The 16,584-nt window shown below is 50.8% G+C and overlaps 1 protein-coding gene and 1 long non-coding RNA gene across 6 annotated transcripts; one reads left to right on the top strand and one right to left on the bottom strand.

The window, feature by feature from the left end:
• Nucleotides 1–169: 169 nt before the first annotated feature.
• kif16ba (kinesin family member 16Ba) lies at nucleotides 170–15,327 on the top strand. 5 transcript variants are annotated; one of them, XM_078079644.1, is made up of 27 exons: nucleotides 170–577; nucleotides 2,765–2,834; nucleotides 2,959–3,072; nucleotides 3,184–3,300; nucleotides 3,863–3,960; nucleotides 4,083–4,192; nucleotides 4,301–4,443; nucleotides 4,644–4,812; nucleotides 4,908–5,039; nucleotides 5,131–5,303; nucleotides 5,710–5,775; nucleotides 5,879–5,938; nucleotides 6,042–6,161; nucleotides 6,302–6,353; nucleotides 6,465–6,602; nucleotides 6,710–6,792; nucleotides 6,878–6,966; nucleotides 7,236–7,268; nucleotides 7,606–7,659; nucleotides 7,755–9,086; nucleotides 9,385–9,504; nucleotides 9,599–9,707; nucleotides 10,320–10,367; nucleotides 13,408–13,536; nucleotides 13,626–13,715; nucleotides 13,815–13,898; nucleotides 13,990–15,327. In XM_078079644.1, the coding sequence occupies exons 1-27, from the start codon at nucleotides 531–533 to the stop codon at nucleotides 14,140–14,142; spliced, it is 3,933 nt and encodes a 1,310-aa protein (XP_077935770.1). In that variant the 5' UTR covers nucleotides 170–530; the 3' UTR covers nucleotides 14,143–15,327. The 5 variants fall into 5 exon arrangements, with proteins under 5 accessions (XP_077935770.1, XP_077935768.1, XP_077935772.1 ...); XM_078079642.1 differs by having other exon boundaries at nucleotides 11,019–13,536; XM_078079646.1 differs by lacking the exon at nucleotides 7,236–7,268.
• Nucleotides 14,663–16,560, bottom strand: LOC144383069 (uncharacterized). The gene is made up of 2 exons (XR_013450523.1): nucleotides 15,948–16,560; nucleotides 14,663–15,791 (listed from the first exon to the last, which is right to left on the bottom strand). It is a non-coding gene; the product is annotated as an uncharacterized LOC144383069 (long non-coding RNA).
• Between the last annotated feature and the right edge of the window lie 24 nt (nucleotides 16,561–16,584).

Genomic DNA, 16,584 nt, shown 5'->3' with positions numbered 1-16,584 from the left:
TCAACAATAGATCAACAATAGATCAATCTGTGTAATTTTCTATTGGTTTTCTGCCGTTGTGTATGTATTTGTATGTATGAATAATACGAGAAACTGAGACGTATTAGTGTGTTTACACCCTTTATTCTCCATCCGTCCGTAGCGTGTATTTTGTCCTCTCCGGGCCTCCGTACAGATGTGATGTTTTCATCAGCTGGTTCTTCCTCTTACTCCGCTTCTTTTCTTGTCATATGAAAGCTAACGGGCTAAAGTAACAGTTACCATGGAGGCGGGTCGGTCCACACCGGGACAGCGACGTGGTGTCACCGGACAACGATAACACCCGTCCACGGTGACCCCCCCCCACACACACACCTATACCTGTCCAGCTTTCACTTACTCGCGTCGGTCGGTTGTCTCGGGGACTTTAACCCTCTTTTATCTCCGCCGCGACTCGTGCTAACGGGTTAGCCTGTTAGCTGGTTGGCGAGCTAGTTATAAAGCGGGTTCGCTCCGGGCTAACTCACTCCCCACCCGGACGGACATGTGCGATGGCATCGGTTCGGGTGGCAGTCCGGGTCCGGCCCATGAACAGAAGGTGAGTTTGGGACAGTAACGCGGTGTGTTTTCCTTCAGCTGTCAGAATGTTGTCATGTTTTACATGCTAACTGTGGAGTATTATGCTAAGTAGCCGCCGGGGTGTCATGGTGTTTAAATCACAGGCATGGACTCCGTGACAATACTTGAGACTTATACAATTCTTATACAATAATAACTTATACAATATACAATTCAAGTATATGAAGAAATTATTATTATTCCCCGGTTATGGGTTAACGACGTTATTGTCACCTGCTTGCCTTACAATACTTGTAAAAGTACCTAAATGTTATCAGCACAATGCATTTAAACGGTGGAAAGTAAAAGTACTCATTGTGCAGTAAAACTGCTGTATCAATATGTAGGATGCACGTTACTGCTTTTGATGTGATTGTACACTGTTGACTAGTTTAATCTATATCAAAGTATCATATTCTATAAGATCCTCGTGTGTTTGTCGCTGTGCTGGGAGAACCTCGTAGTAATAATAAGAATAAACAGGCCTGTTTCCAGCTGATACAAGAGATGAAAAACTAACTAAAACAACTGTCAGTATTTTACTGTTAGATTTAATACTTCCAAATGATAGGACTCTTTTTTTGAATACGTTGTTTAAGAAGCAGTTGGATATTTGGTTTATGTGTCCTTTCATTGTAGGTAAATCCACCATGTTACATTTCCAACCATCATCACAACACGGCTGCAATCAGCCACATGTTACAGCACCAATTATTCCTTTTGAGCCTATTATAAAATAAGTTATATCACATTGTCTTTTTCAACACTGATGACGTCTGAACTCTACCACAGCTTTGCTAAATATTTGATCACAGCCAACTTTTGATGCGTAACATTTGTTACTGAGACAATGTGTTCACTGCATGGACTTTATTTAGGTCCAATACGCAGACACACAAAACCATAAGAAATAAATACTGATTACAAAAGGGTAAGAAAGATAGAAAAGAAAATGGAATATTGGCGCGCATGTGTTGTTCATTCTAAATGAATATTATAATTTGGCTTATTATTTATATATCAATAACAAATAATTTCTTTGTATATCAATAACAAATAATTTTGTATATCAATAACAAATAATTTCTTTGCTTTAAAAATGTATTAATTTGCCCGAACAATATGTATCAATTTAATTAAATCAGTAAATCTGAACTTTTAAGTAAATCATAGTTAAAAATAAAAAAAAGATATAAATATGTATTTATATATATTGTGACATTTTCTAGTTCAATCCAACAATAATTGAACTAAGTAAATAAAAAAAATAAAGAGTATTAATGACCTTCAACACATTTTACCACCCGGTCGTAATGGCAGCGCACGCTTCATAACACCTTAGTCATCGTGTTACAAACAGTCGATGCAGATTTAACTTTCAGAAGTTCAAATACTTTGAAGATGAAAGATAATACGTTTCAGTTTCTGCTTTAAATCCGACATGAAGGATGTCGTGGAGCCGGAGAACAATCTGCAAACACGTCTACCTGCTGATTCACGTTGAGTCACGTGCGCCTTGTGTGACGGAGTCTACGTGACTCTTTGAACTCTGCGTGATCCAAGTTGTGCTTTGGAGGCGCGAGTTTTCCTCTTTAAATCCGTGTATGGATTCAGAATCCGCTTTATTGGCCGCGTATGCTTTTGTGTCTATACATGGAGTTTGACTCTGGCTTCCAGTCTGCTCTCCACGTGCACACAAATAAACAAGAACATAAAAACAAAGACAACTCAAAAGGTAGAAAAGATGATTAATGTAAATGAAAGATATAAGTATCTATATATATATATATATCCCTGTGTGTGTGTGTGTGTGTGTGTGTGTGTGTGTGTGTGTGTGTGCACGAACATAAACCGTACAACAAACGAGGTGATCGGGGAGAGTAAGGTGCAGATGGAGGGACGGGGGGTTTGACTGATTAATTGTTCATCAGAGAGACGGCCTCAGGGAAGAAGCTGGATATTAATGACTGAATGCAGGAGTTTCCTGTTTACATATTTGTGGAAAATACTCCAGCCAATATTACTTTTTTTAGTGTAAAGTGTGGTTTTATTTATTCTCACATGAGCAGATTCTTGAAAATGTTTTTCCAAAAGATGCTCTGAGTGGGACCTGAGGAAGAAATGCTCTTATTGTGAAAGCTTGATAAACATCATTGATCTTTCACAGGGAGAAGGACTTGACTGCAAAATGCATCATCAAGATGGAGGGAACCAAAACCTCCATCACCAACCTGAAGGTACTTTTTGTTTATGTATTTTTCCCCCCAGAAGAATAAAAATAAAACCGCGTGTGATTCAGGCGGAAAAAGGCTGTGACACCGCGTGTCTTTTTTTCTCTTTTCTAATTTGCGTTCTCCAAAGATCCCCGACGGCATCGCGGCGGATTCCACGAGGGATCGAACCAAAACGTTCACGTACGACTTCTCGTACGACTCGAAGGACTGTAAGAGCTCCGCCTTCGTCTCCCAGGAGAAGGTGAGTAACGTGTGTGTGTGTGTCTTTCTAAAGACGCGTCAAACCCTCAAAGACGACAACCGCTCACATACTTTGCACCGCTTGGTTTTTCTCACTTCTTGTCTCCTCCAGGTCTTCAAGGACCTCGGCTCGGACGTGCTGCGGGCGGCGTTCGAGGGCTACAACGCCTGCGTCTTCGCCTACGGTCAGACCGGCTCGGGGAAGTCCTACACCATGATGGGGAATCCGGTGAGCACGTTCGTCTCTCTGCCGCACTAAGAGGCTCCCGGTGGGTTTTTAATGGCGCTCTGTGGCCTGATGGTGGGTGCTTTCGCTGCTGGTCTTTTCGTGGGGGCTTTTTGGAAATCAGTGATCATTTATTTTCCCCAAATAATTGGAAATAATCAAATAATCTTTATTTACATCATTTTAGTCCGACAACTCGACCACAAAACACCCCCCGTTTTTATTTTAAAACGCAGCCCACTGAGGACATGAGCTCGCTGTCCTGGACAGCTGACATAGTGGAAGGGTCAAAGGTCACACAAGTCAGACTATAGGCTCCCTACGTCTGGTTTTATCCGTGCGTTCGACGCGCTCGGCTCTGAGGATCAGCGAGATAACGCTGGTATGCAGGGGAGTCAACGACGTGATGCAGTCAGGAATATGGATCAATTTATAGGATTAAAGGGAAAACGTCCTCCAAGAGATAAAAATCTCACTTAACTCAACCGATGTTTCCAAATGGAGTTCAACCCTCCTCTGGCTTGTGAGCGTCTCAGTGTCTTCATGTTGTGCGTTCTTGTCGTAGGGCGACGCAGGTCTGATCCCGAGGTTTTGCGAAGGCTTGTTCAGTCGTATCGCCGCGGCGACGCGATGGGACGAAGCTTCCTTTCGTACGGAAGTCAGGTGAGTCGCACCGGATCTTGTAACTTTCCATCTAAATCAACAGATATGTTCTTTTTCTTTCTGACAAGCCGCGTGTCGCCTTTCCTCCTGCTCCTCCCGCCTCCTCTGCTTGCCGCCTTCAGCTACCTGGAGATCTACAACGAGAGGGTGAGAGACCTGCTCAGGAGGAAGTCCACGCAGACCTACAACCTCAGAGTCCGGGAGCACCCGAAGGACGGGCCGTACGTGGAAGGTGGAGAATCCCGCTGGCGCATCTGCGCGTTGTTCCTGTCACAGTCGTGTAGTTTTCCCACAGCAAACGGGCTTCCTGTCACGTGACCTCGTCCCTCCTGCCCCGCAGATCTGTCCAAACACCTGGTGCAGAACTACAGCGACGTAGAGGAGTTGATGGAGGCCGGAAACATCAACCGCACCACCGCCAGCACGGGCATGAACGACGTCAGCAGCCGCTCGCACGCCATCTTCACCATCAACTTCACGCAGGTGGGAAACCACGAGACTTCAGAGCGCCGGCCACCAAAATGTGAAGGGAATCCCTCCAAAAACTCACTTAATCCAACTGTGTTTTGACTCACGTACAGATTTTATTATATCGAATAAATGTAAAGGATTTTCTGCTGAAATGAGCCTCAAATATCTACCGTCTCTCTCTCTCTCTCTCTGTGTCTCTGTCTCTCGCTCAGGCTAAGTTCGATGCGGAGATGCCCAGTGAGACGGTCAGTAAGATCCACCTGGTCGACCTGGCCGGCAGCGAGCGAGCCGACGCCACCGGAGCGACGGGCGTCCGGCTGAAAGAAGGCGGGAACATCAACAAGTCGCTGGTCACCCTCGGCAACGTCATCTCCGCTCTCGGTCAGAGTCCGAAGCTTTTGTCGCAGCGTCTTCTCTTCGCTCGCCGATGTTTCCCCCACGGCTGAAAAAGGATCTGCTCCCTGTTTGTGCTCCAGCTGACATGACGCAGGACGGCGTGAACACCAACCTGAAGAGGAAGTCGGTGTTTGTTCCCTACAGGGACTCGGTGCTCACCTGGCTGCTGAAGGACAGCCTGGGCGGCAACTCCAAGACCATCATGATCGCCAGTGAGGTTCCTTTAAATATCTGCTGATATCTGATAAGACGTCCAATTAACAATCCATAGAGCTGCTCTTTATTAAAACAAATTCTCCTCAGCCGTTTCCCCCGCCGACGTGAACTACGGCGAGACGCTCAGCACGCTGCGCTACGCCAACCGGGCCAAGAACATCATCAACAAGCCCACCATCAACGAGGACGGCAACGTGCGGCTCATCAGAGAGCTGCGGGCCGAGATCGTCCGGCTGAAGCTGCTGGTTCAAGGCAACCAGGTAAATGGAGCCGGGGGGGGGGGGGCTGTTTTCAGTATTTAGGGAGGTGGACTGAGGAGCAGATGAAGCACTTTGAGGAAGAGACGACCTTAAATGATCTTTGCTAATTTTATCCTTCTTAGTTAATTAAACCAGAATAACGGATGTTTATCAATTTCCTGCGTTCTACTGTTTGCACCTTTTTTTCAGCTTGTCAAATGTTTTAATGTTGCAATCAATGCTCTTTATTAATTTAAAATGTCCGTATGTCTAAGTGAAGCACTTAATGTGCTATTCAAATGAACCTGCTTTGCCTTCTAGAGTAAATAGATTTACACACGGTTCTTTGAGCCGGTGGGACGTTTATAACGGTTCCAAAGTCGCCACAGGACGGCGGTTGAAATGGAGCTTTCTGTGTTTCCGTCAGATCGCTCTCCTGGATTCGCCCACCGCTCTGAGTATGGAGGAGAAACTGCACCAGAACGAAGCCAGGGTGAGTCCCACGGCCCTTTTTGACGTGAGCTGTCAGTCAGTCGGGGATGCGCAGCTCTGCGTTGAACACCTGTTGCCTGCTGGTGGCGTCTTTGCGTTTGCAGGTCCTGGAGCTGACTAAAGAGTGGACCAACAAATGGAACGAGACGCAGAACATTCTCAAGGTCGGTCGGATCCTCATCGCTGCTGACTATGCAGAAAAGCGATTTTATCGTAGCGTTTATCTGTTTATCCGTTTTGTGAACCTTGTTTGTTCTGCTCCTGCAGGAGGAGACTCTGGCCCTGAGGAAGGAGGGGATCGGCGTGGTGCTGGACTCCGAGCTGCCTCACCTCATCGGCATCGACGACGACCTCCTCAGCACCGGCATCATCCTGTATCACCTAAAGGTCAGAGGTCACCTGACTCACCGGGAATCCGGATTGGAGGAAAGAGTTCTAGTGTTCAGGCTTTCATTCTTTGAGAGATTGAAAACGGTTGAGACGATACCCTTAAACACTCACCTCCTTTCTTCTCTTCTCCACCTCAGGAGGGACGGACGTACGTGGGCCGAGACGACGCGTCCACCGTGCAGGACATCAGTCAGTTTGTCGCTCGATCGGCTGATTTTTCTTATAGTTCATCTGACAAGAAATGGATGTGTGCATTTCTGCTTTGAACGTCTCTTTTTAACTGCTGATTTCCTCCTGCAGTCCTCCACGGCCTGGACCTGGAGAGCGAGCACTGCTTGTTCGAGAACCAGAGCGGGAAGGTGACCCTGGTGCCGCTGGGGGCGGCCCAGTGCTCCGTTAATGGGGTTCAGGTGACGGAGTCGTCGCAGCTCAACCAAGGTGAGGCCTAAACTGTCACAGATAATCCCCTGGAGGTGGAGGAGGAGTCCGTGCGGGAATCACTCTTTCTCCTCTCTCATCCTCCGCCGTGTGTTTTTTGCGTCCAGGCGCCGTGATTCTGCTCGGCAGAACCAACATGTTCCGGTTCAACCATCCGAAGGAGGCGGCCAAGCTGAGGGAGAAACGGAAGGTGAGCCGGTCGACCTTCTTGGACCCCCTTGGAGGCCCTGCAGGGGTTTCAGCTGTTGACCTTTTGACGTGTCTCCCCCCCTCAGAGCGGCCTGCTCTCCACGTTCAGCCTCTCTATGACGGATCTGTCCAAGTCCTGTGAAAGCCTCTCCGCCGTGATGCTCTACAACCCCGGGTGAGTTTGGGAACGATCGCGCCGCATGTGCTCATCGGCGCAGAACCTGAAGCGCATCTCCCCGTCATTCCAGTTTATCTGCATTCAGACTTTAATAAAACTCAATCAAATGTGGCTCAAAAATGGTTCGGCTGTTGAAAGAGTGTTAGACTTCTGAGGTGATTTACTGTTGGATGAATGTAAAGAGCTTTGCGCTGCAGCGTGTTTCCTTCCGTCTGCACACTTTGTGTCGGTGAATTAACTCTCATCACCGTCCGTCCCGTTGACAGTCTCTTCGCTCAGAAGGGCCCCGTCTTCCTCAGGTAGACTCAGCCGTCCACTTCCTGTCTTAACTGTCGCGTCTTCGACGCAGAGGCACGTGTCGACATGTCCGGTCTCTCAACCTGGACCCTCAGTGTTGTTTTGTTCTGTATTCTTTTGCACGCCGTCTCGCCGCTTCTGTCCCCACGTCGACGTCTGCGAGTAGAAAATGTGTCGTCGCTTTTTGTTTGGCATTTCATCCCAAGTCCTTTTGTGTTAACGGCTACTTTCACTTACTGCACTTTACTAGTTGTGTTTCTCTGTGTGTGTGTGTGTGTGTGTGTGTGTGTGTGTATTTTTTAAGGATAAAAAAGGTGATGCATGTTTTAATGTTCTCAGGCTGGAGTTTGAGCGACAGCAGCGGGAGGAGCTGGAGAAGCTGGAGCTGAAAAGGTATTTGAGTTTTCCTCTCTGAGTATTTACCAGACGCCTCCTTTAAAGAATAGAAAAGTACAATCAGAATCTGTGAATGCTGGTTGTTGCTGCAGGAGGCTGATCACAGAGATGGAGGCAAAGCACCAGAGCGAGAAGGCGGAGCTGGAGCGCCTCCAGCAGGAGGTGGAGAGTCAGCGTAAGGAGTCGGAGGAGGTGCAGCAGCGGATCCTCCACCAGGAGGAGAGCCTCCGCCGCCGCAGCCAGGACATCGAGAGCCGCCTGCGAGACTTCCTGGCCGAGAAGGAGCGCTTCGAGGAGGAGAGACGCTCGGAGATCCACGCGCAGGATTCAAAGGGGAAGCGCCAGCAGCAGGAGGCGCAGGAGGGGGAAGCAGAGGAGCAGCGGCGGCGGCGGCGGCAGCAGGAGGCATCCGAGCAGGCCGAGATCTACCGCGAGCTGGAGCGACTGAAGAGGGAGCGCGAGGAGCAGAAGCTCCGTCTGGAGACGGCGCGCCGGCGGCTGGAGGAGCAGGAGCGCGAGCAGCTGAGCCTGGTGGGGCGGCTGGAGGAGCAGCTGAGGGAGAAACACGAGGCAGCCGCCTCCCTGCTGACCCGGGACGACGCCCGCCGCCTGGAGGCGGAGCGTCAAGCTCTGGGTGAGATCAGAGAGGCCCTCCTCCGCGCCAAAGAGACCTCCGAGCGGCCGCATGTGGAGGACGGCGGCGGCGGCGAGGAGGCCAGAGCGGCCCAGGCCCGGTACACGGACTTCAAGGAGGCGCAGGTGAAGGAGCTGGGCCAGCTGGAGGAGGGGCTGCGGCAGCAGAGGGAGCGCCTGGAGAAAGAGGTCGCCGCCGAGCGCAACGCGCTGCTGCTCCTCACCCACGGCGTCCGGGGGCGACACCAGCAGCCGAAGGAGGCGCAGGAAGGCGTCTGCCAGGAGGAGCAGCAGCAGCTGGTCAGGCAGGCGGAGCAGCGACTGCAGTTCAAGGAGCGGCAGCTGGCCAGCGTGGCCGACCTCCTCCTCCCCGCGCTGGCCGAGGAGAAGCAGCGGGCGGCGGAGACGCTGGAGCGCGGCGGCGGCGGCGGCGGCAGCAACGGGAACTGCGACAGCCCGCCGGGCCTCGACAACACGCTGTTCCAGGTGGAGAAGGAGCTGGAGGACAGGGAGGAGAAGCTGAACCTCCACTGGCACGGCGCCCAGCAGCTCCAGCAGCTCCAGGAGACCTACGAGTTCACGGCCAACGTGGCGCGGCAGGAGGAGAAGGTGAGGCGGAAGGAGAAGGAGATCCTGGAGGCGAAGGAGAAGCAGCAGCGGGAGGCGATGGAGCAGGCGGTGGCGCGGCTGGAGAGGAGGCACTCGGCGCTGAGGCGCAGCGTCTCCCTGGAGCCCGACGGCGAGGAGCAGGCCGAGAACGCGAGGCCGGGCGCCGACCTGGACCAGCACAGGTCAGCGAGAAACGTCAAACATCTGAAACCTAATTAAACCAACGTGTAATAACTAATTACTGTAATAACTAATTTATTGCCTTTATTCAAGCTGCGTTATAAAATAAATGCTATTAACAATTAGTTTATTGGTTGTACAATAATGACTTAGGACTCTTAAATCACCTAAAAATTAAGAACAATCCTCATCAAACGATAGAACCGCTGTGCATTTAAATGAATGAACCGGCGCGTCGAGGAGAACCGGTCGTCGCTGGTGTCGCCCCTCGCCGGAATGAAGCTTTCTCTCTCCCTGCAGGGTCGAGCAGGAGATCCAGGAGCTGAGGCAGCGGATCGGCGGCGAGGAGGAGAAGACGGGTCACAGCAGCTCCCCGGGCGGCCGCGGCCTGAGCGCCGTGCTGCCGCTGTCCGACGACAGGTGATTCCGAGCCGCACGCGGACACGGGGACGGACAGTCTCCGCCGAGGCCCCAAGGGGGCGACGTAGTCATTCGATGTCGTTGTCTGTTAAAGGATCAACGCGTACATCGAGGAGGAAGTCCAAAGGCGCTTACGCGAGATGAACCTGCTGAATGGCGGCGGCAGCAGCGTCGATCTTTCTCTGTCCTGTGAATCGCTCCGAGTAAGAAATGTCCCCCTCGTACTTCTTTCACCTGGTGAGGTTTTATTAAGATGCTGCAGACTCCAACCAGCCGACTGTCACTTCACTTCCCTCATACATTCAAATATCCAGGTGATGTTCTTGCATAAATATGGATCTATATGAAAAATACCGTGTGTATTTTACACACTTATTTTAGTCCTAATTGTTCTTTACCTCCTTATTGTTAACCGAAGGCTGATGAATCAAAGCACTTTGATCAATAACAAGGTTTCTGCTCATTTTTGAGTGTTTCTTAAAACAAAGTTGCGATAATTGAACTTGCAGTAGGTCGGTGTTTAATATTCATTAGCTTCATTTTCACTCTTCAACGTGTATTTTCCTCTTTACAAGACCAAAGAGGTCCAGCGGGTCCAGTGACGTCTTCCTCTGTGTAGAAGTGATATTTGGCTCTTTGACCCTGCAGGAGGAGGAGGTCCTTCTGCACCTGGTTTATAATGGTCCCGGTTTTTCTTCAACTATTCCCCTTCCTCCCGTCAAGAAGCATCATTTATAACTCAAGTTATTGAGAATTAAGTGTGTATTTGATATTTAATGATCTGCAGAGTTGATGTGAAGTGTTGTTGTTTTCAGGATGATGAAAAGCTTCCAAACATGAATCCAAGGAGGCTTAAATATGAAGTAAGACCTGAATCTTATTTTATCTATTTTAATTGATCAATTATTAATAAAAAAGGGCATCCTGCTATATTAATTATTTACAACGGCAGATGTTCTGCATTCATAAAACATCTCTCTTATGCATGGAAACAATTACACAATCAGAACATGATTCCGACATGTCACTTTAAAAGACCTGATGAACGTTTTTTTGTGACACACGTGGGTCTTTAAAATCCTTTTAATGATTTTTGTGAGACCCGAAGGAAGGAAGCTCGTGCTTCTTCAGTACGGTGTGAAACGTCGACCCAACACAAATTATCCTAACGATGAAATATTTCAAACCGGGAGAGACCGTCTTTGCAGGTGCCTTTCTTTCGGATGGGCGGGGTTTGTAGGACATCTGTAAGCCCCGCCCATCCAGCGGCATGTCTTCAAAATAAATGCAACTTCACCCCTGTTTGAGTAGAAGTTGAGACCATGTCGTTCTAACTTGCATGCTCAACCTCTTCCCGATGTCGATTCTGAATCACTTCTAACTCTTCAACCTTTGCACCTGCTGATGAAGGAACTCTTAATTCTCAATTGGTGGATTGTGGACTTCGGTGTAATTCAAAGAGCCTTCACGTCCTGCTTGAAGGTGTAGTCACATGGACCCTCCTGTCCACACAGAAAGCCTGCGGGTTTCAGCCGAGCTTCCTGCCGGGCTCGACCCCTCTTGACCTCCTCAAAAACACGATGGAAGAACCAAAGTCCAACCTCTTAAAGATGCACGAAGAAGAAGAACCCACAGCTGAAGAGGAGGTGCCTTACAAAGCCGGTGGAAAGAACCACTGGCGGCACCGCGGCGAACCGGATCGCCGTCACGAGGCGTGCCGCTCGTCCGCACAGTCGGAGACCAACGCGGTTGACGGCGACAACGTCGCCGTTGAGCGAAGAACGAGTTCCGCCTGCCGGTTTCCCGATGGGGGCGAAAAGGTCGAAGAAGACGCGGCGGCGAGCAAACGCGTCGCGCGGGCGATGTCAGAGGACGCGGAGCCACGCAGCCGCCCCAACTCCGTCGACGCCGCCTATTTCAAGCAGGACCCAAAGGAATCTCTCATTGGGGGAATGAAACGCGAGACGGGCAAAGTGGCGGCACGCGGCGCCTTTGGTTTGGGGTATTTGACCGGAAGGTTGTCGGAAGCGTACGCAGACGCCGGCAGGAGGCTGCAGGGCACGCGGGAAATCCTCCAGAAGGTATCGGTGGGGGACGTGAAGGTGGTGCTCTCTCAGTATGTGACCCTGATGTCCAACGAGCTCCATCGACTGCGGCTTCAACCGGAGGCACAACGCCGCGTCCTCCCGGGAGACCGAGCCGCGCCGGGCGACCGGCCGAAGGGCGGCGCCTTCGGGCCGGCTCAGAATCTCGGCCCGTCTGCGATCCCGGGGATCTCGGGGTGGCCTGAAGGCTCCGTGTCCTCGCTCCGGGACGGGCGTCCCGAGGTCTTCCGTCAGAGGCTGGTCCAGCTGCCCCCCGCCCTGTCTCGCCTGCGCTCGCTCCCACCCCGGGAGATGCTGGGAGCGTTGGCGTCGCTGAGCCCGGGGGCGCGGGTCGGCGAGCTCGTGAGCGTCTTCTGGCTCCAAACCGCCGGCGTGGAGCAGCCGCTCCCGAATCCCGGGTGCCTGCTTTTGTCGGAAAAGGACGTGGTGGTGCTGTCGAGCGGGACGGACCCAGACGACCCCGTGGTGCTTCGTCACCGCTGTGGTCTCCTGGAGGTCAAGGAGGTCCAGGTCGGTTTGCCCGGGCAGCACGTCCGCCTGATTGGCGGCTTCGGGGACGCCGTCCTGGTCGTGTTCACGCGCAGCAAAGAGCTCACGCAGGAGTTCTGCAGAGCTCTGCTGAAGCTCCTCTGCCCGGGAGGGTCTCCCCGAGGGGCCGAGGACCGCCCGTTGCTCTCCGGTGACCTCATGGTCCTGTCCCTGGACTGGACGTCCAGCGTCCCCGACGTCGTGCTGGACCGCGGCCTACGCCTCACCTCCAGATTCAACCGGGTCCTCGCCGACCTGCTCTACATCGTCCACGGCAACATGGACGGTCCCGGCAAACCGTCCCTGGCGCACGTTTGTCCTCTGCTCTACACCAGCGTGAAGGTCAAGAGCGCCGCCGAGAAAGAATACCGGCAGGACGCCATTCTGCAGTTCCTCCTGACGGACACGCACGTGGCTCTCCTGCGGGAGGACGGCGTCTTCCACCCGGCGCCGCGGGGCTCCGTCCTGGGCTCCGTCCGCCCCCAGTTCCAGGCCCTCGACCTGCGCAGGCGCTCCGACATCGGGCGCCTGTTCGTGAGGACGAGCGACGACTGCCTCGCGGTGGACATCGCCTTCGCCGCTCGCGACCCGCGGGCCCGAGCGAAGGGGGCGGAGTCCAGGCGGCGCTCGGCCGACGCGGGCTCCGCCTCTGGCGGCGGGCCGAGAGACTCCTGGAGGTTGACGTTTGGTTGTACCTCCGAGGCCGTGACGCTGATCCATCACCTGTCCGCCTGAGCGGCTCCGCGCCGTCCGGAGCGGAGGAAAGAAAACACGGCGTTCCTTTCAGGCGCCGCTACGTCCACGTTTGCCTCTACGCGGGGGATAAAAGACGGACCCATCTGGGGGTCGGATGTGATCTTGTGATCTTTTTGAAGATGCTCAGCAGTGGAGACATGAAGATAAACCGTCTGTCAGCATTTAAGAAAGTTGAAATTGCTTCTTTACAGTTATTAATTAATTGTGTTAATTAATTTTTGCTAAATGTAATTCTGTCAAATTTGGTTTAAAGGGAACATTTGGGTGAATTATGTGATTTGGTGTGTTAAGGATAATTGAAGGATTTGTAATAATAAATAATAAAAAAAACAATAATGAAATATGATTATGTAATTAAGTAAATCTGTCATAAAATGTCCTCAGAAATAAATAAAGATTTAACTTTCTGTGAGTTCTACTGACTGATAGTTTTTCTCTAATCGAGTTGAAGAAAACAAGCATGAAATCTCCACCGCCGCTCCTCTTCTTCTTCTCTTCCCTCCTTCCTGTGCAGCACCGGCTCTGCCGTCCTCCCGGGACGACCGGCGCCGGCCTCCAGGACCGGGAGCCCGTTAGGATCAGCGTTCCTCGCCACGTGCTGCGCGGGCAGGGCAAGGACGAGCACTTTGAGTTCGAGGTGAAGGTGAGTCTTCCCGTCTTCCTCGCCGTCGTTGACCTTCCGACCCCGCCGTCCTTTTTTGTCCGGCCCTTAAATGTCTCCCACGCGGTCAGATCGCCGTGATGGACGAGAAGTGGACGGTCTTCAGGCGCTACAGTCGCTTCCTGGAGATGCACCGCGGCCTGAAGCTGAAGTACCCCGAGGTGAGAGACGCGTCTCCGCGGCGGCGTTCTTCTTCCTCCGCCGCCATCTCGAGTGTCTTGACGTCAACCCGTCCGCCGTCTCTTCCCCCCCCCCCCCAGCTCGCTACCCTCGAGTTTCCTCCCAAGAAACTGTTCGGGAACCGAGACGAGCGGATGGTCGCCGAGCGCCGGAATCACCTGGAGGCAAAGACGACGTCTCTAAAGTCTCATTTCGCTCGCGTGGGACGAATCGCCAACTTCCAACGCCTGTTTGTTTGTTTGTTGTTCCTCGCAGCGCTACCTGAGGAACCTGTTCCGCGTGATGCTGTCGTCCTCCGGCTCGCCCCTCTGGGACGGCGGCCTGCGCCTCACCAAACACGCCGTGTGCGAGTTCTCGCCGTTCTTCAAGAAGGGCGTCTTCGAGTACAGCAGCCACGGCACCGGATGAGTCCGAACCGCCGGCGCCGGACCCCCCCCCCGAACCAAAAGGTGTTTAAAACACAAAACGCTCAGGAGAATCGCCTTCGGAGGAGGAGGTCAGTTTCCTCGCCGTCGTCCCGACAGACGAAGAGACGCGTCTCCTTTATCTCAAAGGTTAAAGGTTAAAGCTCTGTTTTAAAGAGTTTGTGTAACAGCAATAAACGGCTGTATTTAATACATACACACACATATATATATATATATATATATATATATATATATATATATAATGTGTTATATATATAATATGATGTTCTCATGGCGACTCCCTCCGATCTGAACGCAGAGACGCTGCTGAGGCTCGAGGGTTCAATCCCACTCAAACAAAGTACTTTATTAAAGAAAAATACCAAACTGTTGACTTGCTTTAGCTCTCTGATGTCATTATATGCAGAACATCGTTGGACCGTCTCCTTTATGACGTGCTGCCAATAACCAACCGCAACCCGTCAATGACAGTTTGTAGCATTCGGGGAGAATATATTGAAGTCTTTCCGTCACTTCTGGGACTCATGTCCTCGTCTACTGACGGGCGGGAAGGCGTCCTTCGTCCTCCTGCTGGTCGGCTACAACCCGTTTACTGAAGCCTCCACGCCGGCCCGATGGCCACTTCCCCGCTGAACGAGGCTCTTTGGTTTTGTCTTAACGTCCGGCCCCAAAGTCGTCCTTCTGTCCTCTAAGTTGACCTCAATAAGAGACGATATTCAGACTCCGATACTGAACCGGGTCCACCAGCGCCGCTGCATTTTACTGACGTCTTTATGACGTGTCCCCTTTTTATTTCCTGTATGAATTATTATCACTACTCAGTATATTAGAAAATCCTGTTTATAATTCTGATGCAATATTTGGAAGCTCAGTTATTACAATGTAACGATAAAAGCATAGAACCACAGAGGGTCTGTAGTTTTACTCTCTGACGTTCTCTAATCTACGATTAAATATGCAGATGGGAATATTTACTCCTGTTGGCAGCTCAGCCGATTTTATTAACGAAACAAAAAGAGAGGAAGTGATCTGATCGCTAAACGTTTGTTTGTGCACCGTCTGTATATAAAGTGTAAATGTTGATGTGCATAGTTTTTCTATTTGAATGCTTGGATGTAATGTAAAATATTGACATTGATGTGAGTAAAGGGAATGTACCACAGGGCTTATTAGTGTTTTTGTATCAACCCACAAACACACGTTATCTTGTTTAACCATAGATCACAATTCTTTATTTTTAGTGGAGTTATGTCCTCCGCTGGTTGCAACCAAGACTTTAGAAAGTAAAGTCTACTTGTATTATTATTGTCCACATATTCTATTGCTGACGTTCTCCCTAACAGTCTGATCTTATTTTAATTTCTAGTATATAATTCTTTATTTTCTCCGTGGTAACATGGCTGCAGAGTGCATACTCGGCCTGCAGTAACTTATATCAAATATCTACTTTATACATGTTTCATGGCAGAATAGATGATCCAGCTACTGCTTTTCTGTAACATTTTGTGAAGCGAGTTGATGTCGGCTGTGTTAGCATCGGCTAACGGCTCTGAGCTGCTCCTTGGACAGGCCGTCCACCACGGTCGACGTCTTCGCCTTTACGGCCTTTTTGCTTTTGGTCTTCGGCGGCTGGAGGCGAAACAGATCGACATGTTTCTTCACAATAAAAGTAACTTCCAGCCAATGCTAGCTGACCTAGCCTAGCTTATCCAGTTTAAGAAGCTAACATCTGGCTGCGGCCACGATATAATACAACTCTTTTTAAAATAAAAATAATTTACTCACCGTTGTCAAAAGTCCCACACGCTAAACCGGATGGTACACGGGACACGTAGCGGGCGGAAGCCAAACTTGTCGTATGACATTCGATTTTGAATCAAATCCAAACGGTTTCATCGTCGACATGTTTGAGTGTCCGTTGCCATGGATACGAAGCCAGGAGACACAGCTGCTGAATTTGGGAGATTTTGAACTGCAGCGATCTTCAGATGAGCTACAAGACGTCCATCAACTACCAACTACCTGTTTGTTTATTATAATTGTTTTTTAGCTGATTTTACGGGTGGTTTTCAAACGGCTAATTGCTGGTTAAACAACAACCTGTAACAAGTAGGACGAGGACACACACACGATAATGAAATAATGAAGCGTTTCCTACACATCTGTATTCACTGAGATGTCGCAATATTTAGACCAAAGAAACGCTAATGCTGCTTCTGGTCATCGGTCACGTGACCTCTTCCCGCGTGTTGTGGAGAGCCGTGACCTTTGGCCTAACGTGTGCGTGCGCCCCCAGCGAGGACCAGCAGAGAGCTCTGGTCCGCTGGCAGCGGGAGCTGCAGGACGACCTGGAGGTCAAGGCGAGCTCGCTGCACGTCGATGAGGTCGCCTGCGCCCCGGCACAGGGAGCCTCTCGTCATCC

This window comes from Gasterosteus aculeatus, chromosome 9 (genome assembly GCF_964276395.1).
Source record: "Gasterosteus aculeatus chromosome 9, fGasAcu3.hap1.1, whole genome shotgun sequence".
In the NCBI taxonomy this organism is placed as follows: Eukaryota; Metazoa; Chordata; class Actinopteri; order Perciformes; family Gasterosteidae; genus Gasterosteus; species Gasterosteus aculeatus.
This window is presented reverse-complemented; position numbering and strand designations above follow the sequence as displayed.